The sequence below is a fragment of the Hemiscyllium ocellatum genome, chromosome 7 (assembly GCF_020745735.1).
Source record: "Hemiscyllium ocellatum isolate sHemOce1 chromosome 7, sHemOce1.pat.X.cur, whole genome shotgun sequence".
In the NCBI taxonomy this organism is placed as follows: domain Eukaryota; kingdom Metazoa; phylum Chordata; class Chondrichthyes; order Orectolobiformes; family Hemiscylliidae; genus Hemiscyllium; species Hemiscyllium ocellatum.
In genome coordinates, this window is record NC_083407.1 from 50,895,503 (window position 1) to 50,921,744 (window position 26,242).

At 40.7% G+C, this 26,242-nt stretch overlaps 1 protein-coding gene across 1 annotated transcript; it reads right to left on the reverse strand.

Moving 5' to 3' along the window:
- Positions 1–4,785: 4,785 nt before the first annotated feature.
- On the reverse strand, positions 4,786–5,205 carry LOC132817440 (small ribosomal subunit protein bS18m-like). The gene has a single exon (XM_060827877.1). It carries the CDS (start codon positions 5,123–5,125, stop codon positions 4,844–4,846), a length of 282 nt encoding a protein of 93 aa, XP_060683860.1. The 5' UTR covers positions 5,126–5,205; the 3' UTR covers positions 4,786–4,843.
- Between the last annotated feature and the right edge of the window lie 21,037 nt (positions 5,206–26,242).

A 26,242-nucleotide genomic window follows, 5' to 3' on the forward strand; every position in this document is an offset into this window, starting at 1 on the left:
CTCTGCAACCATTTCTTGATACTACATGGAGTGAATTGAATTGGTTGAAGACTGGTATCTGTGGTCCGAGATTCCCACTCATCCTGACCTACCCATAATACTGAATCACTTATCTGCCTCCTTGCTACCTAGCACCTGGGACTGTATCCCCTACTCTGTACATACTTGGCACCCTTTGCTGGAACCCGACTCCCTACTTACCTATCAACTTACCCAGCTGGCACCCTACTTATCTGGCATCATGGCACCCTTTGCAGTCTTCTTACATACCTTCTGTTTGACAGCAGCTGCCAAAGTTGCATGTTTCTGGACATTTAACTTTCAGATTGTGATAGCTGACTGATGAGAAGTGGTTATGGTGTGTTTACTTCAACAGTTCATCACTACAAGAGAACTGTCACAATGGAAGAATCGCTCTGCCTTTCTGAAAGAGACATGATGATAGGAATCCTCTCTCAGAAGTGCAGAGCTCTCTCCTTCTTAATGGTGGTGATGCTGCAGTCAATTTACACATCATTTCTTTCTTTATTCCTTCAATTATTACTTCTTTTGGTATTGTCCCACCATCCCTTTTGTTATAATCGTTTCTGTCTTCCATCCTATCACAAACCTTTCCTACTATTCTTTCCTGCATGGAGCCCCATACTTTTACTAACTCTTCACCTTTTAAATATTTTTTTCCCAGTACTGATTAAAGTCATCTAACTGCAAACTGTTCCTCTCTTCATCACACCGTGTATTTTCAGGATATTCCATGCTATTTTCTTCTCCCATGTAACGTTTCTTATCCCCCTCAGTATATTGATTAAGTTCTCCTTCATGTACTCACCTAAACTTTCTATGTTGTTCATCTCAACCACTTTATGCGGTATCATATTACTTATTTTCATCAATCTGCGACCCTAATCAATATGGGAAATCGGCCCTCTACTTATTTTAGGTTGGGATTTCAGCCATCCAGCTCTATGAATGTCCCTGTAGGTGACTTAAGTAAAATCTACTTGAGTACAAAGAGACTATGGCTCTGGTTCACACTCAATGGATGACATCCCTTAATTGACAAGGCATTCTTCTAGCTTTGACAAAGTGTCAGTTAGACTCGAAACGTCAGCTCTTTTCTCTCCTTACAGATACTGTCAGACCTGCTGAGATTTTCCAGCATTTTCTCTCTTTGGGTCAGGCATTCTTCCATCTCTCCTCCTGACACTGATTCTGATTGTTCTAGTATCTCTTTAATTTGAAAATAAAATTGGCTGGATACTTTGAGACATTTTATTGTAAAATTGAAAATCTCAGGATTTCACCATTCACATAAAAATATTAAATATTCAGTTGCAAATAGAAGTGTAGATATTGGTGGTAAGACTTTCTCTATGGCTTCTGAATTCCACCATCATACTTAACATGGAATTTAGAAGCCTGCACTGTGCAAATATGGCAAGAGGGCAGGTTCTTGACCTGGAGGGAAAATAGAAGACTTCCAATATGGAAGAACAGTTGCTGTCCTTTGAAGGCAAGTGAGGAAGACAGTGCTTCAATGGTGGAGACACCTTCTCAACTTTAGGTTTAAAATAAATTTGTATCGAACAATAGACCAGCTTTGTGCAGGTGAGTCACTGCAGAAAGCAACTTTTGGCTGTGGCTGGAGCCAGGCAGAGATGTTTCTAGTTACTTCCAGCAAGACATATTTTAACAGCACAAATTAGCTACCCACTTAGTGAAAGGTATCCTTGCTGCCCCCTTCCCATTGGGAATATTGCCAGGGGTGAATACAGCCAGGGAAAGGGCATGCATTATCTATCCCTCATTGGGGCCCAAAACTTCAAATGTAGAAACAGCCAGGTTGTCACCTTTTGGAACAAAGGCTGAATTAGATTGACTTAAGCAAATGTAGCCAGGACAAAGAGGAACAATTTTTAACTGGTTGAAATCTTTTTTTGTTTCTAATACAAGAATTTAAAAGTCTACCATTTTCACACTTCACTCTCCCCAGAGATTTCAATTCAGGTAAAATATGTTTAGTCAAGAAGATTTCCTGTTAAGTACTTAATCACTTCTCTGCCTCAGCTTTCAAACAGACTCCCCAAATTAATATTTTGTTAGCAGACCTCAAAGTTATTATGTATGTCAGACTTGTAAAGTGTTCTTTGGAAAAGATTCACATTTTAATTACAAATAACATACTTCGAAAAACATACTCTATTCTGTGTATTGTGAAAACCTAATACAATCATCTGAATGTATGTAAACTCCTTCACATTTTAAAGATGATTGCCAAACTTTTCAGTCACCATAAGCACTGTTTACCATCTTGTGTGAATATATGATGTAAAACATTATATGCACAACTTCAAAGAAGAGCAGAGGAAACATCTCCACTGTCCTCCCTAATATTTATCTTCAAAACAATACCACAAAAAAACAGATTAGCTAATCTTTGTCATGTTGGTTATTGTACACAAATTGGCCGATGAGTTTCTACATAGCAACTGCATGTCTTTTTTGGCTGTAAAACATTTTGAGACACCTTATGTCTCTGAAAGATCTATGTAATTAAAAGTCTTTCATTTCTTCACATTAAGAACCTGATGTAAAAGCTATCAATAATCACTTCTGCAAATTCTGACATCAGTACGACAACATTTAAAATGAAGAAAAGTTGTAAAAGAAAAGTTGTGTAAGCAAGTTTAGTCAAACTTTCTTGCCAGTACTAGATACTACATTATCTATACTCAGCATTTCTGCATCAGTAATTTTGTGCGTGCTTTGTTGATGTAGAAGACATTAAATGAAATTTTATGGTAGCTAGCTTGTTGGCTCTAGCTTCAGCTGAAAGTCATTTTCTCAGGCAGTCTACCATACAACAAATTCAATTAAGTTTCTAATTGTTAAGTAAAGTAACACATTGGAAACAAGATTCCCAGTACAGCTGTTTTCTACTGATTATTGCCTTGTTTTAACTTGTTTTGTTTTGTGTGCCTGCTACAGCTATCAGTTATAAAATTAAATAAAAAATACAAATGTAATGGGCTCCGTGGGGAGCAATTTTACAGAGCACATAATTCTGAACAGTTTCCTCTGCAAAGATTTACATTTCTTTGATAATCAATTAGTTCAGTTACTTGACAAAATACACCCTGTAAACCAAATACATTTGTATTGTCTGGCTCATCTGTGTATAATGAAAGAATAGCAAATGCATTAAGTCAAGAGAATATTGTTGCCTGAGTAAGATAAGGCACTCCATTATCAAATCACATTCATTTTTGTTATATCAGTAGGTTTCAGTTTCAAAATCATCTTTTGACACTTGCTGCCAGATAGCATGCACAACAAGCTATTCAATTGACAGTGTCTTTTTAGCACAAGAATGGATCACTAATTTTATGGAAAATACACCTCACTACGTTTTTGTGTGTGCTAATTTCCAAAATGATAACCAGGAGTGTACACAAAGCCTGAGATTTACTGAAAACAGCAAATACTGGACAGCATACATGGAGAGAGAGCAAGTTAATTTTTTTGAATCCAGCTGACTCTTCCATCAGAGCTGAAATGAAGTGTGGAGGGAACAGTATTTATGTTATAGTTGGGAGGGGAGTGGGATGTGAGGGTGGTGGATGTAGGCTGGTGGAGAAAAGGTGTTGATAGCTCAGATTAAGTTATCGGAATGTGAGAATGGCAGAACGATGGTGTATCTACCTGCCAGAATTGAAAGGGGCAGACAATCCCCTTGGGGTGGGGGATTTGGGGGAAGAGTTGAACTAGCAATATCTTTTCTTCACCAGCACTCTACACCTACCCCCCAACCCCCACCCCCCAACTATAACATAAATATACTGTCCCTTCCACACTTCACTTCAGCTCTGATGAAGAGTCATCCAAACTCAAAATGTTAGTTTGCTTTCTCTCCAGGGATGCTGTCTGACCCAGTGTGATCTCCGTCATTAATTGTATTCAGCATAGATTCCAGCATCTGCAAAAATATACCCCTACAAGGCTGAGATTTAGTTCTCTAGTGCCTAAATGTGGGAGCAGGGTTGTTCAGCAGTGACGGACTCTTTACTGTCACCAATGAGAACATTCTCCTAATCGAGTGCCAATCAACCAGTTAAAAACTGGTCAGCAAGCATCTCAGCAAATCACAGACCTCAGCACTCAAGTCCTGCCTTGTCAGAATCAGAGCCAGATGCCTCTGGGTAATACAGATCATTACTGGATGCCTAGCCTTCAGGGTTTCTGACAACGAGCAATAGGTCTTTCTATTTTAGGTCTCATGAAGTAAAGATCTTGAGGAGAAAATGATTTGGACGTGCAGGTGTGCTGCTTCTTCAGCAGCGCTCCGAAAGCTTATGCTTTCAAATAAACCTGTTGGACCATAACCTGGTGTTGTGTGATTTTGAGGAGAAAAGATCTGGGGAGTTGGAGGATAAGGTAGGGAGTGGCTTTCAGTATCCACCCACTTGGAGGCTGCTGATAAGAGCAAAAGGAGGCCCTTCCTCTAGCCCACAAGCAGGTTACCCTAGTTTGAAATTGGTCACTTTTGTTATCTGCCAGGATGGCAGATTATCATGGAGGTGGAAATTACTGCACAGAGGCTGATATCATCTCACCAAGTCACCTTATTATCAATCCTTAACATTATCCCCACTCCTTCAGAGCCAGCTCAACATGTGAACAGGATGTCTGACACTCCTGTTCTTTTTTTTTCATTTGCATTGAAAATTTATTTGTATAGAACAAATCTTTCCATGCATCAACATTTAATACACTTTATTGATTCTAGAAATATAAATGAAAATCTTCAGAGCACTGCACCATAAATAGTCACTGAAGTTGAGGATCATTCTCGAAGTTTGACATCACAAATATTTGGATCTTTTAGGAAAGCAGGATCTTTAAACGTGACTGACATAAATCCCATTTGCTGGGCTTTTTTGATGGTCTTGGAAATGTGTTTTTGTTTCTTTCCACACAAACCTGTTATGTGTCTCCCAAAGATACGACCCGTATATGGAGATATAAACTGGGACAAAAGCTGTACGTTCTTGTAGTCCACTGAAACACCACACAGAATGCATTTCTTGGGGGGTTCTTTGTAAGGATTTTCCAACGTTATTGGCATATCAGAAGTGTTACTGGTTGATGGAATATGTTGAGTGCTGATCCCCTTTTGCCAGTATACTGGACGCCATTTCCTCACGGCCCGCAGGTCTCCCTAATTGGACAAGATTAACAACCCCAATCAGAGAACTCATATTCTATTCGGTCCACCTAGCTGACCTCATTACAATCACTACTGAGGTGGCATGTTGAGGCCTTTAAGTGGTTGTAAATTGACCACTTAAAGGTATTAATGGCTGGCAAGTTGAAAGGATCCACACTGGACTTACTCATTTTGCACGTAATTGCTGAAGTGGTGCAAAGATGGCAAGTATCTCTCTAAGGCATGTTTTCCCAATATTTGCTCTTCTCAACATCTTCTTTGCCATTCCTAGGGAGCAGAAAATTGTACTCAAAGTCTTTACTTGAAGGTGTTCTCAAATGTCATCAAGATGGTAACACAGCAGGGCTCCTGAGGGACTTGTCCAGTCTCCATTTTTCTTTTGTTTTTTTTCTTGTTACTTACCTCTTGTCCTGAGCTCATTCATACACAGCTTGTTGGTTGAGTTTACGCTCACTGCTTGGGAGATAATATAACAGCAGGATCACCTGCTCTTTGTAAATCCTATTCAATTTTCATTCCATTGGGAAATTTTGATTTGTATTGACAATAACCAGCAGTACCCCTAATCTTATTCCTTGGCTGAGCATAGCTGTCACTGCTTCTGACACAAGTGGCTGTCAACTTGCTTCCTGAATGTTCCTTCCAAAGATTATATGTAAAACAGCCTAGAAATGGAGTTAGAACCTCCATGAGAGAAGAAAAGTCAATGCTGTTCCTTTTGGGTCAGCTGGTTTCCTGATAGACAAGTTGCTGCAAACCTCCCACCACTAATTCTCATCTCACGGAATAAGAGATTAGAGGCAAGTAAGTTAGGTGATATTAATATTTGACACCGCATTAGAATGTTTTGATTAGATTAGACTTACAGTGTGGAAACAGGCCCTTCGGCCCAACAAGTCCACACCGACCCACCAAACCGCAACCCACCCATACCCCTACATTTACCCCTTACCTAACACTACGGGCAATTTAGCATGGCCAATTCACCTGACCCGCACATCTTTGGACTGTGGGAGGAAACCGGAGCACCCGGAGGAAACCCACGCAGACACGGGGAGAACGTGCAAACTCCACACAGTCAGTCGCCTGAGTCGGGAATTGAACCCGGGTCTCTGGCGCTGTGAGGCAGCAGTGCTTTAATAAATTGGGTGAATGGAATTATTCTATTTCGAATATGTTTACCTGTAAACACAATTGCCTGGAGTCTCCAGTTGAATGCACTGATTTATTTCAATGCAATTGATCTGGGATCTGCAAAACCGGTGTAAAAGATCAAGTTTTAACTGCATTCAGTGCAAATCCTGTTTCCACAATCTTTTGTGCTGAATTAAAAACACTTTGTGCTAGCTGCTGCCCCACCACAACATTAGCCACACCCCTTAGATGTGATTAATCTCCTTTGCAAATGTCCATTGATTGTATTTGCTGACCTTTGAGGAGGCTCAAACAAAATCATGCAGTCCCTATAGTGTGGAAGCAGGCCTTTCAGCCCATTGAGTCCACACTGACCCTCCAAACAGCATGCCACCCAGATCCAATCCCCTACCCTGTCCCTACAACCCTGCATAATTTCCCATGGCTAATTCACCCAGCCTGGACGCTATCGGCAATTTAGCATGGCCAATCCACCTAACCTGAACATCTTTGAATTGTAGGAGGAGGAAGCCCACACAGACACAGGGAGAATGTGCAAACTTCGTACAGACAGTCACCCAAGGCTGGAATCAAACCCAGGTACCTGGCATTGTGAGGCAGCAGTACTAACCACTGAGCCAACATGCTGCCTCATTTTGGATGTAAAGACAAAAAGAAGTTTCAAATATACATTTTCAATATAAATTTCCTTTACTTGCTAAGAAATTAACTAATCTGCACCAAGATTACAAACAAATGATTCTGTATGCTTTTTGAACAAGAATTTTTTATTTATTTAAAATTGGGTTGTACTCACACAATAGATTAGACATTATGCTCAAAATGCACATTTTTCTCATAAACCCACCTTCAGCTTTATAATCAAACTGCATCAAGTAGCCAGTATTAAAAATATCAGAATCATTTTGAAAGTAAGACCTTTAAAAACATTACTGTACATTCTAAACCACTGCTGACTTCTAAAACAGAAATTCCTGGAAAAGCTCAGTAGGTCTGTCAGCATCTCTGAAGAGAAATCAGAGTTAACATTTTGGGTCCAGTGATCGTTCTGAAGAAGGATCACTGTACCTGAAAATTTAACTCTGCTTTCTCTCCACAGATGCTGCCAGTCTTGCTGAGTTTTTCTAGCAATTTTGTTTTTTTTTGTTGGCAGGTATCCACTCTGAGTTCCATGTCAAAAGGTTTTCACTTTTAGCTTGTTCAATGCATTAGGAAAGATAGGAAGCTGAATATTAATGTGGTGAGTTGTGAAATTAATGACGCATTTAACAAGCTATAATCCTCCTTACTTGGTAATTTGCTACTGTCTTATCATTTGGCAAATTCATAAAAGACGCAGCAAGTGGCTCGTCATCAGACTTTTTGCTTAATTCTGCCACAAATCTCACCATAGCCCATGGTTATTCAGGCCCCTATAAGACTCCACACAGATTATAACCAGATTACAGGACTGGGTGAAAGTTTAACATATAGCGTATAAAGTGAGAAAATGTGAACTTGCTACTTAGTTATAGAATCACATGATTAGATTCCTTACAGTGTGGAAACAGGCCCAACATGTCCACATCGGCCCTCTGAAGAGTAAACCACCCAGACCCATTCCCTTTAACTAATGCTCCTAACTCTAAGGGCAATTTAGCATGACCAATTCGCCTAACCTGCACATCTTTGGACTGTGGGAGGAAACCAGAGCACCTGGAGGAAACCCATGCAGACACAGGGAGAATGTGCAAACTCCACACAGACAGTCGCCCGAGGCTGGAATCAAACCTTGGTCCCTGGTGCTGTGAGGCAGCAGAGCTAACCACTGAGCCACCATGCCACCCCAGTTGAACTCCCTTCAGTTGCATTCATCCTTGCTGACCAGATACCTGAAATTAATCTAGTCCCATTTGCCAGCATTTGGTCCAAATCCCTCTAAACCCTTCCTATTGATATACCCATCCAGGTGCCTTTTAAATGTTGTAATTGTACCAGTCTCCGCCTCCTTCTCTGGCAGCTCATTCCATACACACATCCCCTCTGTGTAAAAAAATTGTTTCTTAGGTCCCTTTTAAATCTTTCCCTTCTCACTTTAAGAGCGGAAGAGTCGGACATCGCACAGAGCCGTGGTAATAGGAGATTCCATAGTGAGAGGAACTGACCAGGGGTTTTGTGGCAACAGACGGGACTTAAGAATGGTGTCTTGCCTTCCTGGTGCCAGGGTTAAAGACATCACAGACAGAGTGCAGGAAATCCTCAAGAACGAAGGTGAAGAGCCAGAGGTGGTGGTACATCTCGGCACAAATGATGTCGGGAAGAGGAGGAGGAACATACTACAACGGGACTTTGGAGAACTAGAAAGAAGGCTGAAAAAAAGGACGTCCAAGGTGGTTATCTCCAGTTTGCTTCCAGTTCCTCAGGCTGGTGAGGCCAGAAACAGGGAGATAATGGACTTGAACGTGTGGCTGGGGAGCTGGTGCAGGAAGCAAGGATTTAAATTCTTGGATCACTGGAGTATGTTTTGTGGTAAACATAAGTTCTACAAGAGAGACGGTTTGCGCCTTAATAGGTTAGGGACCAGCATTCTGGCAGGCAGGTTTGCTACTGCAACACAGCTACGTTTAAACTAAGTAGCGGGGGTTGGGGGTGGGGGGGGTGGGAGGGGACAAACTGGATGTTTAAGAAGGAAATTGAAGGAAAAGTTAGAACAAGGGAAGTTAAGAAAGACAACTGTATCAATGAGGCAGAAAACTCAGAAAGGGATCATGATGTAAGGTTGAGTGAAATAGGTGTTGATGGGAAGGGTGAGGGCAGTAACAAATTAAAAATACTATACATGAATGCACAAAGCATTAGAAATAAGATGGATGAGCTTGAGGCTCTTTTGGAAATTGGCAGATACAATATTGTGGGGATAACTGAGATATGGCTTCAAGTGGACAGGGCCTGGGAAATGAATATTCAAGGCTACACTTGCTATTGGAAGGACAGACTGATGGGTAGAGGGGGTGGGGTGGCCATGTTGGTAAGGGATGATATTCAGTCCCTTGTGCGGGGGGACCTAAATAGGGGATGTAGAGTCAGTATGGATAGAGCTGAGAAATACTAAGGGTAAAAAGACCCTCTTGGGAGTCATCTACAGGCCCCCAAACAGTAGTCTGGATGTTGGATGTAAGTTGAATCAGGAGCTGAAATTGGCCTGTCGCAAGGATGTTACTACAGTTGTTATGGGGGATTTCAACATGCAAGTAAACTGGAAGAATCAGGATGGTATTGGACCTCAAGAAAGAGACTTTGTGGAGTGCCTCAGAGATGGATTCTTAGAACAGCTGGTGCTGGAGCCAACCAGGGAGAAGGCAATTCTGGATCTGGTATTGTGCAACGAACCAGAATTGGTCAGGGACCTCGAAGTGAAGGAGCCATTGGGAAATAGTGACCATAATACAATAAGCTTCAATCTGCAATTTGAGAGGGAGAGGGTACAATTGGAAATTACAATATTTCTGTTGAATAAAGGGAACTATGGAGCTATGAGGGAGGAGCTGGCTAAAGTTCAATGGTGCAATACCTTAGCAGGGATGAGAGTGGAGGAACGATGGCGGATAATTCTGTGTATAATGCAGAAGTTGCAGGATCAGTTCATTCCGAAAAGGAAGAAAGATGCTAGGAGAAGGCATGGGTGGCCGTGGCTGAAGAGGGAAGTTAAGAAACATATAAAGTTAAAAGAGGAAAAAGTATAACATAGCAAAGATAAATGGGAAAACAGAGGACTGGGAAGCTTTTAAAGAACTACAGAGGGTTACTAAGAAGGAAATACACAGAGAAAAAATGAGGTACGAAGGTTAACTGGCCAATAATATAAATGAGGATAGTAAAAGCTTTTTTAGGTATGTGAAAGGCAAAAAAATGGCTAAGACTAAAATTGGGCCCTTGGAGACAGAAACAGGGGAATATATTACGGGGAACAAAGAAATGGCAGAAGAATTGAATTGGTACTTCAGATCTGTGTTCACTGGGGAAGACATAAGCAATCTCCCTGAGGTGACAGTGGCTAAAGGACCTGAACTTAAGGGAATTTATATTTGCCAGGAATTGGTGTTGGAGAGACTGTTTGGTCTGAAGATTGATAAGTCCCTGGGGCCTGATGGTCTACATCCCAGGGTACTGAAGGAGGTGGCTTGAGAAATTTTGGATGTGTTGGTGATTATTTTCCAGAGTTCGATGGATTCAGGATCAATTCCTGTGGATTGGAGGGTGGCTAATATTGTACCACCTTTTAGGAAAGGTGGGAGAGAGAACACAGGAAATTATAGACCAGTTAGTCTGATCTAAGTGGTGGGAAAGATGCTGGAGTCTATTATAAAGGATGAAATTACAACACATCTTGATAGTAGTAACAGGATAGGTCAGAGTCAGCATAGATTATGAAGGGGAAATCATGCTTGAATAATCTTCTGGAATTTTTTGAGGATGTAACTCTGAAGATGGGCGAGGGAGATCCAGTAGATGTGGCGTATCTGGACTTTCAAAAAGCTTTTGATAAAGTCCCACATAGGAGGTTAGTGAGCAAAATTAGGGTGCATGGTATTAGGGGCAAAGTACTAACTTGGATTGAAAGTTGGTTGGCTGATAGGAAACAAATTCTGGAATAGTAGTGCTGGAAGAGCACAGCAGTTCTGGCAGCATCCAAAGTGCAGCAAAATTGACATTTCGGGCAAAAGCCCTTCATCAGGAATAAAGGCAGTGAGCCTGAAGCTTGGAGAGATAAGTGAGAGGAGGGTGGGGATGGGGAGAAAGTAGCATAGAGTACAATGGGTGAGTGGGGGAGGGGATGAAGGTGACAGGTCAGGGAGGAGAGGGTGGAGTGGATAGGTGGAAAAGGAGATAGGCAGGTAGTACAAGTCCAGACAAATCATGAGCTGGAAGTTTGGAACTAGGGTGAGGTGGGGGAAGGGGAAATGAGGAAACTGTTGAAGTCCACATTGATGCCCTGGTGTTGAGGTGTTCCGAGGCGGAAGATGAGGCATTCTTCCTCCAGGCATCTGGTGATGAGGGAGCAGCGGTGAAGGAGGCCCAGGACCTCCATGTCCTTGGCAGAGTGGGAGGGGGAGTTAAAATGTTGGGCCACGGGGCGATGTGGTTGATTGGTGAGGGTGTCCCGGAGATGTTCCCTGAAGCGCTCTGCTAGGAGGAGCCCAGTCTCCCCAATGTAGAGGAGACTGCATCGGGAGCAATGGATACAATAAATGATATCAGTGGATGTGCAGGTAAAACTTTGATGGATGTGGAAGGCTCCTTTAGGGCCTTGGATAGAAGTGAGGGAGGATGTGTGGGCATAGGTTTTACAGTTCCTGCGGAGGCAGGAGAAAGTGCCAGGATGGGAGGGTGGGTTGTAGGGGGGTGTGGACCTGACCAGGTAGTCACGGAGGGAATGGTCTTTGCGGAAGGTGGAAAGGGGCGGGGCGGGAACTATATCCCTGGTGGTGGGGTCTTTTTTGAGATGGCAGAAATGTCGGCAGATGATTTGGTATATGCGAAGATTTGTAGGGTGGAAGGTGAGCACCAGGGACGTTCTGTCCTTGTTATGGTTGGACGGGTAGGGTCTGAGAGTGGAGGTGCAGGATGTGGACAAGATGTGTTGGAGGGCATCTTTAACCACGTGGGAAGGGAAATTGCGTTCTCTAAAGAAGGAAGTCATCTGATGTGTTCTATGGTGGAACTGGTCCTCCTGGGAGCAGATACAGCGGAGGCGGAGGAATTGGGAATACGGGGTGGCATTTTTGCAAGAGGTAGGGTGAGAAGAGGTGTAATCCAGGTAGCTGTGGGAGTCGGTGAGTTTGTAAAAAATGTCAGTGTCAAGTCGGTCATCATTAATGGAGATGGAGAGGTCCAGGAAGAGGAGGGAGGTGAAAGAGTAGTGATAAACGGCTCCATTTCAGAATGGCAGGCAGTGACCAGTGGAGTACCGCAGGGATCAGTGCTGGGAACGCATATTTTTACAATATATGTTAATGATATAGAAGATGGTATTAGTAATAACATTAGCAAATTTTCTGATGATACTAAGCTAGGTGACAGGGCAAAATGTGATGAGAATGTTAGGAGATTACAGGGTGACCTGGACAAGTTAGGTGAGTGGTCAGATGCATGGCAGATGCAGCTTAATGTGGATAAATGTATTCACTTTGGTGGCAAGAACAGGAAGGCAGATTACTACCTAAATGGAATCAATTTAGATAAAGGGGCTGTACAGAGAAATCTGGGTGTTCTTGTACACCAGTCAATGAAGGTAAGCATGCAGGTACAGCAGGTAGTGAAGAAGGCTAATACCATGCTGGCCTTCATAGTAAGAGGGATTGAATATAGAAGCAAAGAGGTTTTTCTGCAACTGTACAGGGCCCAGGTGAGACCACACCTGGAGTACTGTGTGCAGTTCTGGTCTCCAAATTTGAGGTAAGACATTCTGGCTATTGAGGGAGTGAAGCGTAGGTTCATGAGGTCAATTCCTGGAATGGCGGGATTACCTTACACTGAAAGACTGGAGTGACTGGGCTTGTATACCCTTGAGTTTAGAAGACTGAGAGGGGATGTGATGGAGACATATAAGATGATTCAAGGATTGGACACTGTGGCGGCAGGAAACACGTTTCCACTGATGGGTGAGTGCTGAACCAGAGGACACAGCTTGAGAATACAGGGTAAACCATTTAGGACAGAGATGAGGAGAAACTTCTTCACCCAGAGAGTGGTGGCTGTGTGGAATGCTCTGCCCCAGAGGGCAGGGGAGGCCCAGTCTCTGGATTCATTTAAGGAAGAGTTGGATAGAGCTCTCAAGGATAGTGGAATCAAGGGTTATGGAGATAAGGCAGGAACAGGATACTGATTAAGGATGATCAGCCATGATCATATTGAATGGTGGTGCAGGCTCGAAGGGCAGAATGGCTTACTCCTACACCTATTGTCTATTGTCTATTGTCTAAATCTATGCCCTCCAGTTTTAGACCCCCCTACCCAGGGAAAAAGACCTTGTGTATTCGCCCTATCCATGTCCCTTATGATTTTATGAATCTCTGTAAGGCCACTCCTCAGCACCTGATGCTCCAGGGAAAACAGCCCCACCCTATTCAGCCTTTCCCTATAGCTCAAACCCTCCAACCCTGGCCACATACTTGTAAATCTTTTCTGAACCCTTTCAAGTTTCACAATATCTTTCTTGTAGCAGAGCGACCAGAATTGAATGCAGTGTTCAAAAAGTGGCCAATGTCCGGTACAGCTGCAACATGACCTCCCAACTCCTGTATTCAATGCATTGACCAATAAAAGCAAGTGTACCACTCCCTTCTTCATTACCCTGTCCACCTGCAACTTCACTTTCAAGGAAGTATGAACATGTACCCCCTGGTCTCTTTGTTTGGCAACAATCCCCAAGATTCTACTATTAAGCGTATAAGTCCTTACAAAAATACAACACCTCAAATTTATCTTAGTTAACCTCCACGTGCCACTCCTCAGCTCATCAGCTCATCAGCTCATCTGATCAAAGTCTCAATGCACGCTGAGGTAATCTCCTTCAATGTCTACTATACCACCAATTTGCTAACCATCCCTCCTAAGTTCATATCAAAATCATTTATACAAATGGTAAAAAGCAATGGACCCAGCACTGATCTGACTCCAACAAGAGGCAATTTAACCATCACTTCTTGACAGTTAATTGTATTATCCTCATTGAATCCCCAATTATCAACATCCTGGTGGCTAACATTGACCAGAAACTGAAGTGACCATATAAATACTGTGTCGACAAGGGCAAGTCAGAGGCTAGAAATACTGCAGCAAGTCATTCATCTTGTAACCTCCCAAAACCTGTCCCACATCTAGAAGGTGTAAATCTAAAGTGTGATTTGCCTAGATAAGTGCAACACTCAAGAACATGATGCCACTTAAGACAAAGATTGGCACCACATCGACAAACATTCAGTCCCGCCACCACCAAAATTCAGTCATGACAATGTGTATCATCTACAAATACACTGCAGAAATTCATCAAGATTCCTTATACAACAACTCCCAAACTCACAAACACATCCATCTAGAATGCATGGCCATCAATTTCTTGGGATGTCTGTAAGTATCTCTCCAAACCGATCACCATTCTGGCTATATCACTGTTCCTTCATTATCAGCTGGGAAAACATCCTGAAACTCCCTCCCTTGTCACATTAAGGATGTATCTTTGTTCTTCCCACAATCATTGCAATTCAAAAAGGCTGCTTATTGTCACCTTGTCAAGGGCAACTAGGCATAGCCAATAAATGTTGGATCAGCCAGTGACACCCACAATCCATGAATGAATATAAAACGAGTCCAAAATCTTGCCTTGCCCTCATTTAAGTTCTACCAACCATCTTATGAACCATGACTACTTGTTAAGGGACCTTAACTTTTCCCAGGTAAAGCAATGCATGAAAATTCTTACCACCCCATCCAACATTGCAAACCTCAATGTTCCATCAATCACCTTTAGCATCTTTTATCTGTGAGCTTCCACAGTTACCCTGAAGTTCCAGGATTGTCCGGATAACTATCTTTCTATGTCCTTTGCTCTTCTCACAATCATTGTTGGAAATGATACTGAACTAGTAATCCATAGGCTAATCATCTAGGATCATGGGTATACATCCCACCACATCAGCTGGATGAATGCAAATTAAATTAATTAAATCTAGAATTGAAAAGTAGTCTAGTAATGATAATTTTGAAGCTACTTTGCTTGCTGCAAAGACTCATCTGGTTCACTAATACATTTTAGGGAAGGAAATTTACTGTTCATTCCCTTGAGCTCTAATATTCTTCCTTTTTTAAGCTAACCATCTTCTATCCAAATAGTTCTGTCTATATGGTGCTGTTTATGCCTTGAGGGAAACAGCTCTCAGGTATTACCATAAAGTTATTCCAGCATCCTAAGGCCCTTTCACAACACTTTCTATATGGACCCTAGGAAATCTACTCAGGATTTAAAATGTGTCAACCAAAATGCCTCTTATCCCTTTACACTCTAGAGAATAAATTCAAGCCTATCCAACCTTTTCTCTAACGACAATCTACTTACTGTAAGGGTTAGTTGGTAAATCTTCTTTGAATTGCCTCCAATGCACCTATAGCCTTTTTTTAAAAAGTAAGAGGACCAATTTTCTGCACAATATTCCAAGTATAGGCTCACCAGTGCTCTGTCTCATTGAAGTGTAACCTCTCTACCTTTGTATTGGGTTTCCCTTGTAATGAATGATAACATGCTATTCACCTTCATAATTACATGCTGTACCTATACATTAGTGTTTTGTGGTTCACGACTGGAACATCCAAATCTGTCTGTAACTCAGAGCTCTGCAATCTCTCACAATTTAGATAATATGCTCTCTTTTGTTCTCTTTGCCAAAATGGGCAAGTTCACATTTTCCTGCATTACAATCTATTTTACAGATCTTTTACCACTCACTAAACCTATCTATATCTTTTTGTCGAATCCTTATATGCTCTTTGCAAATAATTTCCTACCTATCCTTGTGACATCATCAAATTTGGCAATCATACTTTGCATCCCTTCTTCCAAGCTTTTATGTAAATCATAAAATGTAGAGGTTCCCAGTCCTGATCCTTGTAGCACACTACTTGTTTCACCATGTTGATCTGAAAAAGACCCACTTATGACTATAATCTGTTTCATGATAGCTAGTCAATATTCTACCCTGTCAATATGCTACCCACTACACCATGAACTTTTACTTTACGCAATTGTCTATCATGTGGCACTTTATCAAAAGCCTTCAACAAATCTAAGTACAGTATACCTGCCATTCCCCCTTTATCCACAGCACATGTTAATTCCCTTAATTGATTGTTTAAATATGAGTTCCCTTTCTCTTTTCATTTGACTCTGTCTGATTACCTTGAACTTACTTAAGTGCTTGGCTATAAATTCATTAATAATAGCATTTATAGTTTTCACAATGACAGATGTTAAGCTAGCTAGACTGTTCCCTCCTGCTCTTTCTCACTCCATTTTTGAATAAAGAAATTAATTTCCTGTCTTCAAATTTAATGTGATATTCCTTGAATGCAGGAATTGTGGAAAATTAAACATAATGCATTACTCTCACACTGGCCACTTCTTTTAATACCATGGGATGAAGTTTATTAGGACCTGGGTAATTGTTAGCCCTCAGCTCCTTCAATTTATTTAGTAGCATTTCACTGGAGATTATTATTTTCCTGAGTTCTTTCCTGCCTTCCTGATTTATCATTGCTTCTGGAGTGTTATTTAAATACTCCATGATAAAGACTGATACAAAATAGCTGTTCAAATAATTCGTCATCTAATTATCCTCTAGTCTATGAGACTCATTTTCTGTAAGTTAAACACCATTTGAAAACACTTTTTTTTAAAGAACTCTTACCATCTGTCTTAATATTTTTAGTTGACTTTCTCTCATTCTCTATTTTCCCCCATTATTAAAATGTTGGTCATTCTTTGATGTTATTATACTCTGTCCAATCTTCTGATGAGCCAACTGTTTTTGCACAACTGTGTGCTTTTTTCTTTAAGTGTGGTACTAGCATTAACCTCTCTGGTTAATCACAGATATGAGTCCATCCCTTGGAATCTTTTCTTACTTGTTGGAGTGCATCTATTCTGTGTATTCTGAAATATCCCTTGAATATCTGCTGATACATCTTTATTCACCCCTCCTTTAATGTAATTTGCCAACTTACTTTATCTACTCCCTGCTTTCCTGCTCTCATGATTACACCTGGTTAAGTGTGAAAAATAATCTCAGACCCATTACTCTCTCCTTCATATGGAATGCAAAATTAATTCATTGCTGTCAAGCTACAAAGGGAAGACTTCACAATATGATCATTAATTAATCCTAACTTGTTGAATGATGCCACGTTAAGTATAGCCTCTTCTCTGTTTGTTTCAAGAATGTATTGTTCTAAGAAACTATCCTCAAAACATTCCATTAACTTCTCATTTGGGCTATCTTTCACCATTGAACCTTTCCATTCTACATGGAGACAAGAATCTCCCATGACTATCACTGTGCCCTTTTGACATGCTCTTATCAGTTCTTCATTTCTACTCTACTCCTACAAATGACTTCTTGTCTTTATAATTTTCTCATCTCTACCCAACGTATTTCCATATCTTAGATTGCTGGATTTAAGTCATCCCACTCTACTGAGCTAATACCATCATAAGCAAACAGAAACATTTTTACATATTTCTTAGCTTCTTGTATTTTCTAAATACCCTGTGCCTAATCACCTTTAGTATCCACCCATGTCATCCTATAGCCCTGACTCTAAAATGGCTACCAAATCGTAATTATTTATTTTTGTTTGCAATGTCAGTTTGTCTGTCTTGTTTGAATGCAAAGTGCATTCATCCACAGAGCTTTTTTTGGTTTATCCTTTTATTCTTTTGTATCTTCTCATTTTATCTGTTAATTTACCCTTAGTTTTGTGCTCTCTATCTCTTCTTGTCATACTTACTATGTGAATACCTTTCTCTTTGGCCTTTTTCACTCTTTCATTTATTACATCTTCCCAAATGTTATCCCTTTCCCTCAATATTTAGTTTAAAATCCTCTCTATGAGTAATTAAGCTCACAAGACATCAGCCTCAGCAAGGTTCAGATGCAGAAATACCCAAAGATACAGATCCAACTTTCCCCAGTGTTGATGGCAATGTCCGAATGAACCAGAACCCATTTCTCCCATACCAGTCTCTAGGGTGTGCATTACCTCTAATCTGATTTGCTCTATACCAAGATGCATGCACCTCAGATAATAAGCTAGAGATGATGACATTTTAAGTCCTGCTTCTTAATTTGGCACCTAGTTGCTCATGCTCACTATGCAGAACCATCCTCTTTGTCTTGTTTATGTTAATAGTATCTACATGGACCACAGTGACTGAATGCGTCCTCTCCCATTGCAAGTGTATCTCAAGCCCTAAACAGATGTCCAAAACTCAGGCAATGCAACCGGCTGGACTGACCCATTAGTGCAGAGAAGAGTGTCAATCCCTGTGACCATGTTGTCCCCTGAAAGCATTACATTCCTTTTAGATATTTCCACATGAAAGACATCCTCTACTGTTCTGTCACAGTTATTTGGCTCAATGGGTGACCAAATAAAGATTTATAAAATTATAAGGGGCATCGATTGGGTGAATAACACAGGTATTTTCCCAAGCGTGAGCAAGTTCAAAATCAGTGGGCACATTTTTAAAGTGAGAGGAGAAAGATTTAAAAAGGGCATGAGGGGCATGTGAATGGTTATTACATGGAATGAACTGCAAGAGGAAGTGGTGGATGCAGGTACAGTTGCAACATTTAAAAGACATTTGGATAAGTACATGAATAGGAAAGGCTTGGAGGGATTGGGGCCAAACACAGGTAGCTGGAACGAGTTTAGTTTGGGAACATGGTCAACACGTATTAATTAAACTGAAAGGTCTGTTTCCATGCTGCTTGACTCTATGATTCTATTTAAAATTAATTCATGTTTGTCATGCTACGTGGGGAAGCCTTCACTATGTTATCATTAATTAATCGCATCTTGTTTAATGAAACCAGATAAAGCATAGGCTGCTCTCTGGTTGGTTCAAGAACATTCTGTTTTCAGAAACTATTCTAAAAACATTGCATTACATGCAACATTTCATGCAAACAAGTTTAACATGCCTTAAAACTACTGGACAATTGCAAAGGCCGACAGGCCTGCGCTCTTGCCCTTTTGGTCTCCTTACCTACCTCACTCGCAGTTACACTGTCGTGTTCCTGAACATTGACCAAATCAGCAGATCTTAATCCAAAGACTGCATCCCATTACAAAGAATCTAGGAAATAATCACTTCCCTGCTGTGTTGCAATATCTGTAGTTCAGCCTTTAGCTCACAAAGTCAAAGCGAAAGTAGGTCCACCTTCGAACACTTACAGCAGACTTTCTGCCCCTTGACACAGGGGTCCAGGAGATCCCTCACATTGCAGCTGTGACATATCTTCTGTCCTGCAATTCTTAATTTGATCTTAGTAACTATTTAATTATGTTATTCAATTATATATTTATATAAGTTTTCTACATAATTTACGTAAGCTTACCTCTAGCTGTTACATTATTTTGAATCTTAGGAATATAATAAATCCTAGTTAGATACCAGATACTCAACAAATAATTAATGGCTTCTCCAGTAACAGAGTAGGAGACAGTTACTGAATGGTCAAAATTTCAGTAAAAACAGAAAGCAAAAACAAAGAAGTATGTCTTTCCCTTCCTTTTCCTCTGCACTTGACTATCAACTCCTAGCATACTATTGCAAGTCACATTCAGGTGCTAAGTCACACTGGAGTCACAAATTTAACATGTTCTGAACACAAAATGCCAAGTTCATAATTTTTATTATCAACCTGTTCAGAGACGCCATTATACACATCTAGAGTAAATGGGACTTGTACCCAGGCCTTCTGGTTCAGAGTTAGGGACATTACCATGGCACAAGAGCACTTAAAGTGCTTAGCTCTTATATTTTCAATCAATCCATTCAAGCATGTTGTAATGCACTTTGAGAGCAGGTAGGACTTGAATCTAGCTGTCCTGGCCCAAACCAAAGACACTACCTCTGCATCACAAGAGCCCTAAAAATGTCTAGCTGATATTTTTCTAATCAACTTGTTCAATGACGTTTTGACAGACATCTGGAGCAGATCAGATTTAAATCAGGGTCTCTTGGCCATATCACAAGGTTCCCCTAAAACCTAGCTGATCCACTTCTAGAGGTGCCATTTCAGCTGCTTATTTGATTAAATTTAATTACTCTTCCAGTGCAGATCTTGTTAAAGCCTGCTTAATGCTGGCAACTTCAGAATTCAACCTGTAGATTTCAGTTAAAAGCTAACTGTAAGCAAAATTAATTTTGTTCAATATCATTCCTACCCACCAACTATCAGCATTCATTCCATCACCTCCATTTCCAGCCTTTCTAGGATTTGTACCTGCTTCAGTAGTACCCACCTGTATCTCTGTGGGACCATCAACACCTCAGAGCTGCTGGATCTGTGATTGGATGAGTAACATCAGGATCCTATCTCCCTATCTTTAATAGGATAACAAGTACAGTGACAGCTAATTAGGACACCATTACAATACCTGGTGCAGAGGGGTGTAGGCAGATCAGAGGATGTCCACATGGGCCTGCAGCTGGGTCTGGCCAGGCTGTCTATAAATAGGTCCAGGCAATGGGCTGTGGAAATGGTCATCTCTGGCGACTCCTTGCTCCTCGTCCATGGTTACAATTGAGCTTAGGTGTCATTGGAGAGGGAGGTTGCTCTTGATGAGAGGTGGGCACCATTTTGTCCTCAAATTCCACTCTGATTTAGTTCACTCTCTCTCTCTCCCTAACCCTCCCCTCTCCTCCAACACTTCCTCACTTTTTGCTGATAACATTGCCCTTAACAGACTTTGCTTGTAAATATTCAATTGGCCACATGGGTGTTTTCCTAGTGATAGAGGAAATAATGTACATTATCTCCACCAGTCTGGTTTTTGGTGAATACATGCTCTAGGTATTCACTGATCTCAGGATCAGGGTTCAATAATCCATGGAGAAACCCTGTCCATAATGTGTGCAGGAATATATCAAAACTCTATATCCACAGGTCCCCACACATTGCAACAAACACAAAATTCTCTTGTGAACTGAATTCTAGATATTCTTGAATTCAGTGTACAGGTTCAAATGGTTACTATAGCAGGAACAGATGTTAACACTTCTATTGAAATGCTGGGGCACCGACAAAAGCAAATTTGAATGGCATGAATATTAGAGATAAATCACTTTAGATTGTTTCAAAATGTTATGTATTTCTATGCATGTCTGACATTCAGTTAGCATGGACTGGGGTGGCTGGTTTGAAATTGGCAAAGGCAGAAAGATACTTGAGTGAAAAGGAAATTAAAAGACCATAGTATTTTGGAATAATGAGATCATCTAGGAAGTCTATAAATTTCCACCATTGTATTATCAGATTGTTTCAAATGATTTCACGGCTTTCCTTTGAATCACTTTATCAAGAAATCAGTTTTATTAATTGATCATTCATCTTATGACAAAGAACTTAAGATTTCAGTCTTAAATTTGTTTTCACAATTTGTGGCCATGTCCTCTTGCCCTGATCTTGTGATTTATTTTAAAGTAGATTTTTGGATTTACCTTTTCCATGTTGGTCACAATCTTATATACCTATATCAATGTATACTATGATATATAGCACCTTTCAGATATCTTCTATCATTGTTGAAATGACTCAGTTTCTCCAGATTTTTCTCATCATTCAGACCATTGATATTAAATGTTGTGTTTTGTGCCTCCGAAATATTTCGAAACAGGAGCATTCTTTATGTTTTGTGCTGACAACTTCTTGTTTCATTTTAGATTCTCTTTGTCTGAAACCACACTGAGGCTTCAACTAGAATTCACAGAACAGTTGGCTGACACACAAAATTACATGCCAAACAATTGAATACTCCATCTTAAACCTTTTGTAAAAATCAAAGACTTTTTCTTCAATTAAAACAACATAATAAACAAGCACATGTACATTCTTAGCATTCAATATCACACTTTTCTCTAAGTTTACAGATCAGATTTGAAATGTGAAGGCTGTTGCTGGGTGGTACTGAGATTTGTGAACTTGAGTTTGTGAATCTCCACAATCAGCTTAATGAGACAAATGATCAACATCATGATCACTCATTAGAAAAGGAAACAACTCTTTATAATTACTTCATTGTGATATCCTAGTTTTACTCACTGTCAAGTGTCTCACATGCCACTTTCTGTTGTCATCCCAACAGATAAGCACTTGTACCAAACAATCATTTGATCTGTTTAGACTTGGTAGAAATGACATGTGCTGGGGTCATAATTTAGCAGCTTAACGCAAACCCGAACTTCAGTTTCAAATTATTGCTCCCTGGCCTATGTTTGCTACTTGAAATACTTTTGGCTCTACTTAGCTAGTTAGTGATTTCTCCTGCTGCCTCATCTGATATTTTTGTTGGAAAACCATACAACTTAAAAATGGTTCGCAGCATGCTAAGGTTCCAACCAGTCATAAGTTTGGTGGCTGACTCTCTGGTCAAAATGTATGATGGCTCGATATGTACGATGTAAGATATGAGTGAATTGTTCGAACATTTTCCCTTTTGACACATAAGAGTTCACAATGCCCTTGGTTACCCTGTTGATTCATACAATGCCACCATTCAATTATGGAAGAGAGTAAAGTTAATTAAGAATTATGAGCAAGGTCTGGAACAGATTAACGAGCATTTCATCTATTGGCCCTGCTTCATCAGATACAAGTGCAAACAGTACTTCACGAAAATTACAATGCAGGCACACAGCAAGCTAGTATCTTTAAGTAAGAAAAAGAGAGAGAGCTGGAGATTGGAAAAGTATCTGAGTGTGTTTCAGCTGGACAATGCTGCTGAGAAGGAACTGCAGAAGTGAATCAAGCAGGGGATGTATGACGCTATCTATAAATTTCACGTACTTGCTTTTGACAGAGCACTGAAACAGCAGGATGAGAGTTGGACACATTCCTTGGAAAACGTGGATGATAACATTAGCCAAGTGAGATATTGGAGGCTGATGAAATAGCTGAGAATGACTTTGAGATTATGTTCACAGACTGAGATGAAGAATGGTGAGGAGGAATAGGAATATGCGAAATGGAAGAGCCAGACAAACAAACCACCATAAGAAGACAAAAGACCGGTGTAGGATGCCAACTGGAAGATTTTGTACAGGGTTTCAGGTGAAAACAAGTCCCATACCCAGGTGTTGATACTTTAGTACAGTGCAATAAGTCTGTGCAGAGAATTATTAAAAATAATCAGGCCTCCTTCAAAATTCATAAAACAGTTTTTCTTTTGACATTCAAACAGTGGAAAATAAATGAAAGTTTTTGGTAAATATATTCGATGCACCTGAAAATATGCAACCAGGAGTTGAAAATAAAGGGCTGCAAATAACACTTTCCTCAGTGTCCCAAGCCCATCTGTTGTCACATTGAGACTGACCTGTCTCACATCGGTGGCAGGGTGGCTCAGTGGTTAGTGCTGCTGCCTCATAGCACCAAGGGCCCGCATTCAATTCCAGCCTCAGTTGGCTGTGCGGAGTTTGCACATTCTCACTGTGTCTGTGTGTATTTCCTTTGGATACTCCGGTTTCCTCCCACAGCCCAAAGATGTGCAGGTTAGGTGAACCGGCCATGCTAAATTGCCCACAGTGTTAGGTACATCAATCAGACGGAAATGGGCCTGGGTGGGTTACTCTTCAGAGGGTCAGTGTGGGCTTGTTGGACCGAAGGGCCTGTTTCCACACTGTAGGGAATCTAATGAAATCCTGGTCTGACACAGCATTTGCCTGGAGTACAACATTTCACAAAGCCTGTGGTCTGCATTCCTTCTTAGTTTTCTTTACTTTTGTTTGGACCTGTATACAGCAGCAACTTCCGAAAACAGAAGTCAGTACTGGGAACAGCAACAGGATGTCAATTAGCATGCTTAGATCCTCAGAGTGGCTGGACAGCTACGCCTGTTGCAGCTTGAGATCATAGTTGGACCTGTGGCCTAACTTCAAAAAGCTGCTTTTGGCCCATATCCCTTAACAACTATGCTTACCTAAAATTTCCCCCTCTCAGCTTTAACATTACCAACTCATCCTACATCCACTGCCAATAATGGAAGAGAGTTCCAACCATCTATTAGTCTCTGACCAGTGGAGTGCCACAAGGATCAATGCTTTATCCACTGCTTTTCATCATATTTATAGATGATTTGGATGTGAATATAGGAGATATGTTAATTTGCAGATGACACCAAAACTGGCGATGTAATAAAGAAAGTTATTTCAGAATATGATGAGACTTTACGCAGATGGACCAATGGGCTGAGGAGTTGCAGATAGAGCTTAATTTTGATAATTGTGAGGTAATGAGTTTTGGTAAGGCAAACCAAGGCAGGACTTGCCCTCATTAGTCAATGCACTGAAAATAGGATTTGGGACATTATGTTGCAGCTGTACAGGACATTGGGGAGGCCACCTTTAGAAAATTCTGGTCTCCCTGCTATAGGGAAGGTGTTGTTCAACTTGAAAGGGGTCAGAAAAGATATACAAGAATGTTGCCAGGCATTTGAGCTATAGGGGGAGGCTGAATAGATTTATCTGGGATATCTGGTCAGCATAGGCGAGTTGGACTGAAGGGTCTGTTTCCGTGCTGTACATCTCTATGACTCTTTGATTCGATGTCTTCTGAGCTATGTAACATTATACATCATACAAAATAAGTTTGACATAAATTTAGGCAGCAATACAGAGAGCGGAGATGATAGCATAAGAACACAAAGGGATATTGATAGACTAAGTGAATGGGCAAAATTGTGATAGATGGAATTCAATATAAGCAAACATGAGTTATCCATTTTAGACTGAAAAAGGATAGATCAGGATATTTTCTAGATGGTATAAAAATAAATGCTGTGGATATCCAAAGAGACTTGGATTTCAGGTACTTAGATTTTAAAATGTCACAACAGGTGCAAAAAATAATCAAAAAAAACAAATGGATTGCTAGCCTGTGTACCTAGAGGACTGGAGTATAAGAATGTAGAAGTTATGTTGCAGTCATACAAAATCCTGGTTAGACTCTAATTGGAGTATTGTGAGCAAATTTGGCACCCCACCTTAAGAAATATATAATTGGCTTTGGAGGGAGTACAATGTGTGTGACCAAGAATAATACCTGGGCTTCAGGAGTTAAGTTATAAGGAGAGGTTACACAAATTAGGTTGATTTTCTCTAGGATTTAGGAAGCTAAGGGCTGATCTGAACGAAGTCTTCAAGATAATAACAGGAAAAGTACAGAGTAGACAAAGATAAACTATTTCCAATGATTATGTTCTAGACTGGAGACATAGACTGAGAATAGGGCCAAACTGCTCGGGAGTGATGTTAGGAAGCATTACTACGCACAAAGAATCATAGAGTCATAGAGTTATACAGTGAGGAAACAAATCCTTCAGTCCAACTCATCTGCACCAACTAGATATCCTAAACAGATCTTATCCCATTGCCAGTATTTAGCCCATATCTCTCTAAACCCTTCATATTCACATACCCATCCAGATGCTTTATAAAAGTTGCAATTGTATCAGCCTCCACCACTTCCCCTGGTAGGTCATTCCGTATACGCACCACCCTCTGTGTGAAAAATTTGCCCCTTAAGTCCCTTTTAAATCTTTTCCCTTTCACCTTAAACCTATGCCCTCTAACTTTGGAATACTTCACCCCAAGGAAAAGACCTTGTCAATTTATCATATCCATGCCCCTCATGATTTTATTAAATTCACCTCTCAGCCTCTGACGCTCCAGAGAAAATAACCCCAGCCTGTTCAACCTTAAGCTCAAACTCTCCAACCCTGGCAACATCCTTGAAAATGTTTTCTGAATCCTTTCAAGTTTCACAACATCCTTCCTATAGCAGTGAGACCAGAATTGCATACATTTTCCAAAAGTGACCTAACTAATGTACTGTACAACTACAACATGACCTCCTAACTCCTATACTCAATACACTGACCAATAAAGGTATTTAAACCACACACCCTCTTCACTATCCTATCTATGTGGGACTCCACTTTCAAGAAACTATGAACTTGCACTTCAAGGTCTCTTTGTTCAGCAACACTCGCTGAACCTGACCATTAAGTGTATGAGTCCTGCTCTAATTTGCCTTTCCAAAATGC